This window comes from Danio rerio, chromosome 22 (assembly GCF_049306965.1).
Source record: "Danio rerio strain Tuebingen ecotype United States chromosome 22, GRCz12tu, whole genome shotgun sequence".
Classification (NCBI taxonomy): Eukaryota; Metazoa; Chordata; class Actinopteri; order Cypriniformes; family Danionidae; genus Danio; species Danio rerio.
In genome coordinates, this window is record NC_133197.1 from 1,151,178 (window position 1) to 1,162,500 (window position 11,323).

Genomic DNA, 11,323 nt, shown 5'->3' on the forward strand with positions numbered 1-11,323 from the left:
TCAGTGCAGCGTGTGTGTTTGCCTTTTATTTGTCCCACCTGAGTGTGTGTGTGTGTGTGTGTGTGTGTGTGTGTGTGTGTATTACACCCTTCCTCAAATCATCACACCCTGCACAGCATGAATCAACACGCAAACACACACACACACACACACACACACACACACACACACACACACACACACACACACACACACTCACATCCTCAAAGTAACAGTGATGGAATTCAGTCTTGATTCATTAATGTGATGCATCAGGTATGAACACCATCTTCATCTTCGTCATCTTCATCTTCGTCATTCATGTGTGTGTGTGTGTGTGTGTGTGTGTGTGTGTGTGTGTGTGTGTGTGTGTGTGTGTGTGTCAGTGTTGGGTTTTAAAACTCCCGGCCTATGGACACTGATTTCAGCTCTGCATCTGTGTGATGAAGAGTTACATGTGTGTAAATGTGTGTTTTAAAACTCCTGGCCCGCGGGCACTGATTTCAGCTGTGTGTGTGTGTGTGTGTGTGTGTGTGTGTGTGTGTGTGTAGGGTGTGTCCTCGTCTGAGGTGAGACAGTGACTCACACACTCACACAGACAGAGGTGCCACACCTGAACACAGCTGCCTGATCACCATGACAACCACATCAAAGGAGGGGCTCTCATTTCATACACTCATCAGCACACATAAACACACACATTCATAAACACACATGTAGACATCCATAATTATGCATAAATGCACACTGATATATATTCATAATCACACATTGACATTTATGAACATGCACAAACACACACTAATACATATTCATAAACACATATAGACATTCATAAGCACACATGCAAATGTATATCCATAAACGCACTTATAGATATTCATAAATACCCAGAGACATTCAACGCACATGTGTAGATTCATAAATATTTAGAACACATTTATAGACATATAGAAATATTCAAAAAACTTATATATATATATATATATATATATATATATATATATATATATATATATATATATATATATATATATATATACATTAGGGGTGTAACGATACACTCGATGTGTACGATGTGTATCACGATATAATGTTCACGATTCGATATGTGTCACGATATTTTGAATTAAAATTGAAAACTAAACTGAAATGCAAATTTTACCAAGTAAACTATTTTTTATGTATGTCTTTTGTTTCAACTTGTTAAACTGAACCGTCTTTAAGAAAATAAATTAAACAGGCCTGTCTCTGGAAAATAAAACAATTTAAAAACTTCTTACAAATATTATTGAAATGACAGAGACAAAATTAAGGAACAATTTAAGTAAAGGTGCAAAACAAATAATCTTTCTATTCAATTGAGTTTAACAGTAAGAGCTTAAGGCTTTGCTTGGTCACTTGCGTTTTTTGTGTGTGCAAAAAAAAAAATCCACATTTCCAGGTATTTAATTCATATTTAATTAAATTCATTTAGAGACATCTCTAATTACAATTGTGACTAGTCAAAACTCATACAGAGATATCTGCACATATTTTTCAATGGAAGTCAATGGAGGAATATGACTAGTCATAATATATTTGCAGATATCTCCAATCGGATTTCGTACTAGTACAATTGCAATTGCAAATATCTCTAATTGTCATTATGACTAGTCAAAATATAATTAGAGATATCTCTAAATATATTTATGGATAGTCAGAACAAAGGTTTAAATGCTAAAACGGCTTGCCATACGCGCGCGTCTATCATCCGCCCTCTGTAGTATCAGCTCACGGTCAGCTCACGTCATGTGTGATTTTGCGGCGGGAACATTATATGAAGACAGAATGATATTTTAGGGTGAATTGTACCTTATAAATACAGTGTGTGACTCTTTCAACACCATTAGGAGGTATCCCTGTGGCTGTGCAAAGTATGTAAATCACTGTGAAGACTTTAAAACTTAGGATGTTTGACCCAGTATGCGTGTCAAAAAGCGGACGAGTCTAAAGCAATGACTGTACAACCGAAATGTTGCCAGACGTCTGATTTTGAGAGGATGGGCCATCCTGTATTTCAGCTCCACTCATCTTGGTCTGCTAACATTACTGCTGCTGCAATCTGAACTCACGTGCGACAGCAGGTGGAACGTAGCTCACGTGCAAACAGCTCAACTAATAAGAGAAAACGCACGTCATATCGTAATCAAATCGTCATAACGCCACCATGCATATCGAGACATTTTTGCATCGCAATAAAACATACAATGATAAATCGTTACACCCCTAATATATATATATATATATATATATATATATATATATATATTAATGAACATGTGTATATGCAAATATGTATAAATGATCTTATAAACATTTATGAATATTCATAAATTTACACTCATTCATATTCACAACCTCCCACAGACGTGTAGAATTATGAATATTCATTAATGCACTCATAGACTTTCATAAATATTCGTATACATTCATAAATTTGTGAAACCACACAAACATTCATGAGCATTCACAAACACAGGTAGACGTTCATGAACTCGCTAACAGTCATAAAGAGAGATGTAAATATTCATTAGCATAACTGTCGTAAAATTCAAATGTGCATTTAAACAGATATTCATAAACATGTATATTCATGACGCGTTCATACATATTCATAAAGCAAAGACATACACATTCTTTAACACAAGCTTATGTGTGTATGGGATTGTTTGTGTGTGTGTGTGTGTGTGTGTGTGTGAGTGAGTGTGTGTGTGTTAATGCAATGTTCCTCGGTGGTTTGTTCTGAATGTGTATGTGTGTGTGTGTGTGTTTGTTTGTGTGTGTGTGTGTGGGTGTGTGTGTCAGCACATTGAGTCTGTTTTCTTCTGTGCTCCTCCAGTTCATGTTCACACACGTCTAAACGTCATAGCGTACGCTTTAATCCGGTGTATCGTCAGCTGGTGTACTGTGTGTGTGTGTGTGTGTGTGTGTGTGTGTTCACCATGTAATTGGTCTTTCTGAAACACTGATGGTGTCTAACAGATGATACCACAAACACTCGCAATCAACAGAACAGCTTCTTTCCCTGCTTCTGTGTGTGTGTGTGTGTGTGTGTGTGTGTGTGTGTGTGTGTGTGTGTGTGTGTGTGTGTGTGTGTGTGTGTGTGTGTGTGTGTGTGTGTGTGTGTGTGTGTGTGTGTGTGTGTGTGTGTGTCTTTGTGTGTGTGTGTGTTTTCCTGCTTGTCTGGATCTAATCCGATTAATGTCTCCATTGGAATGTCCAGCCACTCACACTCGCATGCTAACACACACTCACATCTGAACTCATGTCACACACACACACACACACACACACACACACTAATCACTTGTTTTTAGTAAAACTAATTATCATGCATAGATCAGACTCTGAGTTCTGATTGGATGCGCTGGAGTTTTGCTTTCTGATGTTGCGGTGTGCTGATTGGCTCATATTGCTATATTGTTGCTAGGGTATTGATTAACAGGGTGTTGCTAGGGTATTGTGATCACTTTGTGTGGTTGACAGGGAGTATCTCATGAGCTCCCGTTCCACCACATCCCAAAGCTGCTCTATTGGATTGAGCTCTGGTGGCTGTGGAGGCCATTTGAGTACAGTGAACTCATCGTCATGTTCAAGAAACCAGTCTGAGATGATTGAGCTTTATGACATGCTGCGTTATCCTGCTGGAAGTAGCCATCAGAAGATGGAGACACTGTGCTCATAAAGGGATGGACATGGTCAGCAGCAATACTCAGGTAGGCTGTGGCGTTGATGCTCAATTGGTACTAATGGACCCAAAGAAAATCTCCCCCACACCATTACACCACCACCACCAGCCTGAACCGCTGATACAAGGCAGGATGATCCATGCTTTCATGTTGTTGAGGCCAAATTGTGAGCCGAGCATCCGAATGTGTCAGCAGAAATGGAGACTCATCAGAGCAGCAACGTTTCTCCAATCTTCTATTGTCCAGTTTTGGTGAGTCTGTGTGAATTGTAGCCTCAGTTTCCTGTTCTTAGCTGACAGGAGCGGCACCCGGTGTGCTCTTCTGCTGCTGTAGCCCATCCGCCTCAAGGTTGGACGTGTTGTGTGTTCAGAGATGCTCTTCTGCAGAGCTCGGTTGTAACGAGTGCTTATTTGAGTTACTGTTGCCTTTCTATCAGCTGGAACCAGTCTGGCCATTCTCCTCTGGCCTCATCAACAAGGCATTCGCGCCCACAGAACTGCCGCTCACTGGATATTTCCTCTTTGTCGGAGCATTCTCTGTAAACCCTAGAGATGGTTGTGCGTGAAGATCCCAGTAGATCAGCAGTTTCTGAAATACTCAGAGCAGCCCGTCTGGCAGCAACAACCATGCCACGTTTAAAGTCTCTTAAATTCCCTTTCTTCCCCATTCTGATGCTCACTGTGCACTGCAGCAGATCGTCTTGACCATGTCTACATGCCGAAATGCAGTGAGCTGCTGCCATGTGATTGGCTGAGTAGACATTTACGTTAACAAGCAGTTGGACAGGTGTACCTAATAAAGTGGCCGGTGAGTATATATATATATATATATATATATATATATATATATATATATGCAGGGGTAGTAATAATAGTAAATAAAAACTACAATGTCCTTTTCTGCATAAATACATATGTACATAAATAAATAAAATGTTAAAATAGACTTTAATCAAATACTAAATAGGAAAAATTATTTCATCAAATGTGATTATTTTACCTAGAAAAATAATAACAACTGGCTGACGATGCTAACAATCAGATAATACAAAACACTTTCACACGTCTGTGAGAGAAATCGTCTGAGATTATGACCAATACAGTCGGCAGATGTGCAAACGCCACCAGAGCGTTCAATAAGTAGACACAATGACTTGCTTTAATTGTCGAACTGACGAATAAACGTCTATTTTCTTATTCAGATGTTCAGATGAGGATTAACCAGTATAACATAAACACTCCAGCAGCACATCTACCACTAACATTTCATTTGTGATAAGACGCATGAGCTGGGATTAATAAGACACACGCACACACACACACACACACACACTCTTATATATCAAAACAATATCAGAGGATGTAGGGCGACGCAGTGGCGGAGTAGGTAGTGCTGTCGCCTCACAGCAAGAAGGTCACTGGTTCGAGCCTTGGCTGGGTCATTTGGTGTTTCTGTGTGGAGTTTGCATGTTCTCCCTGCATTCCCGTAGGTTTGCTCCGGTTTCCCCCATAGTCCAAACACATGCGCTATAGGGGAATTAGGTAGGCTAAATTGTCCGTAGTGTGTGTGTGTGAATGACTGTGTGTGGATGTTTCCCAGAGATGGGTTGCGACTGGAAGGGCATCCAATGCGTGAAAACGTGTTGGATAAGTTGGCGGTTCATTCCGCTGTGGCGATTCCGGATTAATAAAGGGACAAAGCTGGAAAGAAATGATGAAATCAAAGGATGTAGCATATTTATATGTTTATAGTCGTTTCTACACAACATAACATCAACGCTTGCACTTCAGAAGAGTTAAGAAGTTAATATTTAGTAGAAAACACAACAAATCAAAGCATTCGCTGTTAAAAAGCAATTCTGTAGATGACGTCTAACATTTAAAATCAACGAATATGCATCAGATTTTATATTTAAACTTGGTTTAGTATGTGTATGTGTGTGTGTGTGATTCCTGCGGTTTATTTTGTCCTTTTCCTTCCGTTCTTTCATTTATAAAATGTTAATATGGACAATTCTGTCAAAACACACATGTTTGTGAACTTGTTGAGTGCATATTTTGGTATTTTGGGAAATAATCAAATGAAAATGAAAACTGGCGCTAGTGCGACATCTAGCGGATAAAGACACGAACACACTGATCTTTATATAATGACAATAATATATCATGTTCTCTATTATACATCAGTGCACGAATATCTAATAACACATGACGTCACACGATGTATTATTAGATATATTTAGTATGAGATAATAAGTGCTAATAATTACTGATATAGCTTTCCCAGTGGTGGGTTGCAGCTGGAAGGGCATCCGCTGTGTAAAACACGTGCTGGATAAGTTGGCGGTGCGTCGACCCCTGATTAATAAAGGGACTAAGCCGACAAGAAAATGAATGAATGAATTGATGCAGCATACACACAGCTTTTATTATGACGTCTGTAATCCGCTCAAGCTTTTATTTTGAAGGGCTACCGGAAGCGTCGCGCGCGTGTCTGTCTGTTTCATTCATAGCGGGAGTTTGCAGGAGATCAGTGTGATATTAATAATTATTAAAGCTAATCAGCGCTCATAATGCTTAAAGAAAACCCCTGGAATATTCCGGTGACCGCTCCGGCGTGTATGGATAAACACCTGGACGCCATCGACTACAGGAAAGGTGAGGATAAACAAACCCATGTGCTGTAACTGTGTAACTACTAGATTTACTCTTGCGTGTGTTGACGGACAATAACCGTGTTTATTTACTTTTAAACAGTAATATTGTAGTAATCAATGTTTTGGATTGTTTTATATTCATTTGTGTAGGTGAACCGCGGTTTTACTACAGTTACCATGGTAAAATCATGGCTAGATGTGTTAATTAATCAACATAGTGAATTAATCATGGTTTTCCAACACTAACAATAGTTTTACAACTGTAACTAGTGAAAATGTGTATAAATGCAGGGCTGTAGGCAGCCTGGTGAATGGGGTGGGTCTTTTTCTCTAGTGGGGATCTGTTTGCAGTTATTCATCTCATTTTAGAGACATTTAAGCACTATTTTAAGCTAGATTAGCTGATCAGATGGGCATCATAACCACACTTTTAATGCCAAAATATTTCCAAAATACTTATTATTAAAATACAAATTTAATAGTTCATATATCAGTAGAAAAAAACAGGATTCGTTAATGTGTTTAATTAAAAACTGTAGCCAAGTGTAGTTTATTAGGCAAATAACACACTGCAAACTGGCCAGCACGGTCAACTTTCTGCATTTCCTCAGTCAGAATTAAGCTATTTGAATAATAAAAAACTAAAACACATTATTCATAAAAGTTTTTATTTGGTTGAAAATTAATGGACAACAACAACAGCAAAATTAGTGTTCAAATTAATTGTAATATGCGGTGCTTTTGGTGCTTCTCAATTTTTTATCTGCCTTTTTTCTAGAATAAGGTCCAAGATTTAGAATAAAACTTACTGGCAAAATCTTCTTTCTTTTTACAAACAATACAGTAACTAAAGAAGACTTGCATCTAATTGTAGGTTTTCTTGCAAAGCTGGATTTTAGATTCATGGAAAATAATAGTTCACATGGGCCAAAACTGACGGTCAACAGATGATTTGGCTCTTAACCAGTTAAACTCTGCGTGCCCGGGGACAAAATGACGTCATCGGGAGAATAACTATAGATTTAAGAGGTCTGTCTGCACAGATGCATCGCTGATCAGCCAATCAGTGACTGAGATATTGCATGACTAACAGGAAGAGGGGCGTCCAAAACAGTGCGTAAAAGTCACAGATCAGAAGCAAAAATGTTGTGATTTCCCACCCTTCGGTTGAACTAACATAATTATTGCATACTACATGATAAAAACAAAATTCTTTTGTCTAGTGTCTCCTGACAAATGCTGGTAACAATCAAAACAGTCTGCAGTTTGATGGAGCATACAGGGCCTGAGTTATACACTTTCTAAATCAGGCTTTACAACAAAAAAAACTAAAAGCGGTTTGTGTTGAGGTGGTTCATCATAGGACAGACGACATATATAATGATATTTATCACTTTCAGCAGTTCTTTTTGTAATTTCAAAGGGTTTTCTGTAAATCGACACTGAGATATTGCATTTATTATACTGGATGAGGGTCTGGGGAGACTTCAAAAAGAGGTAGGCGGAAATAAAATAAAAACTGGCATTTTTCCTCCTTGCAGTTGGAATGGAATTATTCTCACATGAATTATTATAAAGAAAAAAATCCTTTTTCCTGTGTTTGCTGACACCTGCTGGAAAGAAATGGAATTGTTTCCAGAGTGCTGGAACTCTCCAATACTGATTTGCACATTTCCAAACTTCAGTTTATAAAATAAAAAATAAAAAAGCGCCTTTTTGTGTGTGTTTATTATAACACACACAATATATACAACAATTGTTTTCAATTTCAATTATATTTTATGACATTTCAGAGGATTTCCTTTCAAATGATAGCAAACTTTTGTATTTACACCACTGCATGGGTGTATGGGAAGCTTTTTAATTCGGAAGGCCAAATTCAGTCGTAAATAAAGCTGCAAGCAGCAATTAAGGGGCCAAGCACTTTTGGCCAAAAGGTGGCGCTGCTCCAGAAGTTTTTGAGTACTTTTAGGGCATGGGGTTGAAGAAGCATACCATGTTTTGTAATGATATGTTGTTAAAATATAGCATTTTTGGCCAAAAATCGAAATGGGTGACGCCCAAAATGGCTGACCTGTGAAAATCAGACATCATTTGACTCGACATGCTCTGCCGGATGTAATGTAACCAGTTTTATGAGTTTCGGACGAAAGGTTGATACGTTATAAACCAAAAAAAGCAAGTTTTTTGTATCTCCGGACCACTAGGGGCAGTGCGCCGAAACTCCGCATGTAACCTCAGACCCTAGTTGTCATAACACACACCAAGTTTGGTGTGAATCGGTGAATGCGTTACGGAGATATCGCCTCAAGTACATTTTCGCAAGTTCTTCGTTAAAATTGATTGCAAGTTAAACAAAAATGGTTGGTCTAATCAACTTGAATTCCATAACTTTTGGTTGGCATGGTCTGTAGATCATGTGATTCAATTTTGGTGAAAATCGGAGAAACGGCCTAGGACGAGTTCGATTAAATAGGTTTTTTCGAATAATTTAAAATAGCGAGAAAAAATTCATGACGGAAAATGACGTCATAGGGTGCGTTTGAATCGGACTGAGCCAAGGAATCAGAGGAAAAAAGAATTTTGGACAAGTGGTGGCGCTAGAGAGTTTGATTTTGAGACTTCATATTTGGTCTGATTAATGTTAATACTGTCCTCTATCATTGTGCCAAATTATACAACTTTCCCGCATACGCCTATATGGGCTGCCATTCAAATCCGGCGGAAGAAACGGAAGAATAATAATAATGATAATAATAATAATAGGAACGCTAACGGATCCAATAGGTGCCTACGCACCTACGGTGCTTGACCCCTAATTACCCCAAATAGCTCCAGAGCTTAACTGGCTAAAGCCTTTTTCAATGGGCTGTTTTCACAGTTTATGATGGTGTAGCAGTCAAACTGGACAACTGAGCTCATATATGGGACGAATTCTGAACGTTTGTCATTGAGAGGCGGGTCTTTCGAACCACCCGAACGTCAAAGCGAGCATCAGAATGTGGAAGAAAGAGGATTTAAAGGGCCATGAAACCCGCTCGTTTCAGCAGGGTGTTTTCACACCTCTACTTTGGAAAAAGTCAGAAAAGTGGGCGTGTCCAGCTCTGTTTAGGGGGGAGTGTCGGAGGAAGAAAAGAGGCTTGGTATGGGAGTGTCTAATTGGGCGCGCTGAATTTCAGAGTCAAAACACACACCCACAGCGGACAATGTGACTGTGTTTACAAGGACATCTGTAGTCGAATTATTTGCCAAATTATTAAATGTTGGACTTTAACAGCAGTTTGGCTCTTTCATTCAGGGAATTCATTCATGTCCCTCCCGACAAACGTGATATTTGATTTGAGGAGCTGCTCTAAGCGTGTATTTTTCATGCAATGTTTGATACCGCACGGCGAATGAGAGAAAAAAAACTCAGCATTTCCCGGAAACTTAGATGCACACGGCAGGTAGCGTCAGAAAGCCGCGTGTGTTACTCCGGTCACAAAATCCAACAAGAGGTTGTAGTTTGGTTGTAACTGTTAGTGCTAACTTGTTTACACTCGGTGCAATAGTTTGTTTGATACGAATAAAATACGAACTGAATAAACAAAGAGCACTGCTCGCTCACTTACCAAATCTGTAGAGACAGGACAATCACCAGCAACTAGAGCCGCGTCTTTATTAAGAGGAGACTAAAGCGAATCCGGATCTCAGCGTTTGCAGATGAGAACAGCTCTCAGGTAAACAATAATCCTCCTTAGACACGTAAGTTATTGTTGTCGAGCGTCGCGTACACTGTTAATCCACACGTGACTCCAGCTGAGCTCTCACAGAGAGAAAATGAAAACAAAACTTCACTGCAGCAAACTATAAAAGCAACACTTGACGCTTGTTTTGCCAACACAACGTGGCGTCTCTGTCGTCTAAACACTGTGACAGTAATGAATATTAATGAAGTTGCACAATAGAGCGCGCTGATTGGTTTGAACCAAGCCTTACTCATGCATTAATGCATCACACTGTAAGACGTAATAAGACTCACTCTGGCACAGACGTCCAGTCTGCACGCTGGAATACACGCTATTATGTCATGACCGTGACGCAGCTTCAAAAATTCGTTTCAAACCGGAAGTACGAATTTGCTTGAAATAACGCAAAAACAACCAATTTACACTTTTTAGTGAAATATAGGTGTCCTAATAGTGTTTTTAGCAGTGTGGGACACATATACCACTGTCAACAGCTCAACACATGTGTTCTGGTGTTTCGTGACCCTTTAAGTGACTTTGAGCGTGGCATGGTATGGGCCAGTATAAGAGTCTAACGGTATAAAAACCTTGGATATTAATATCATTGTTTCACAGTGTCAAGGTTTTGCAATTACTGCTCTAAATTATATTCTTTTTATATGTCTGGGTAAAAAACTCAAACTTTTCCCCCTTTGTACGCAATATATTTTAATTTGGGAAACATTTTGAATATTTTGTAAACATGCCAGGCTGAATAATTCAGATGAATCACTAGCTATGTTTCCATCCAAAAATGTGAATAAACTTTATGCGCAAATCTGGATTATCGCATAAAAGTTGTGCGAATGAAGCAGCGTTTCCATCCAACGAGTCAAAGCAAACAAAATCGTCACTTCCTAATGAACTGGCGCCAAATATCAACAGTAAAAACTGCCTTTGCTGCAGTAGGAGAAGCTGCATCAATCTTTTCTAAATGAATGCGCCTCAGTAGACAATCCTGACCTGCAGTGAGCGCGCAGCGGCGTTTGAAGGTGTCAGACGCGGAGCACAGGCGCTCTTGATTCTGGAGGTCATTAATAATATAATAACATTAATACTGAAATGGTAAGGCGTTTTATAACGACCAAAACAACATTTCAGATGTTTTATAATGTGATCAGCCTGACGTTTTATCCCTTCACACACATTTTAAGCATCATGATCTCTTTCAACCTTTTTTAATGCGCATG

General features: G+C 39.0%; 1 protein-coding gene across 1 annotated transcript in view; it reads left to right on the top strand.

The window, feature by feature from the left end:
* The first annotated feature begins 6,213 nt into the window (after positions 1 to 6,213).
* Positions 6,214 to 11,323, top strand: part of wdr77 (WD repeat domain 77) — a 13,988-nt gene continuing 8,878 nt past the window's right edge. The window contains 1 exon segment of the mRNA NM_200534.1: positions 6,214 to 6,367. Within this exon segment, the coding sequence (NP_956828.1) occupies positions 6,283 to 6,367 (85 nt within the window). The 5' untranslated portion in view covers positions 6,214 to 6,282.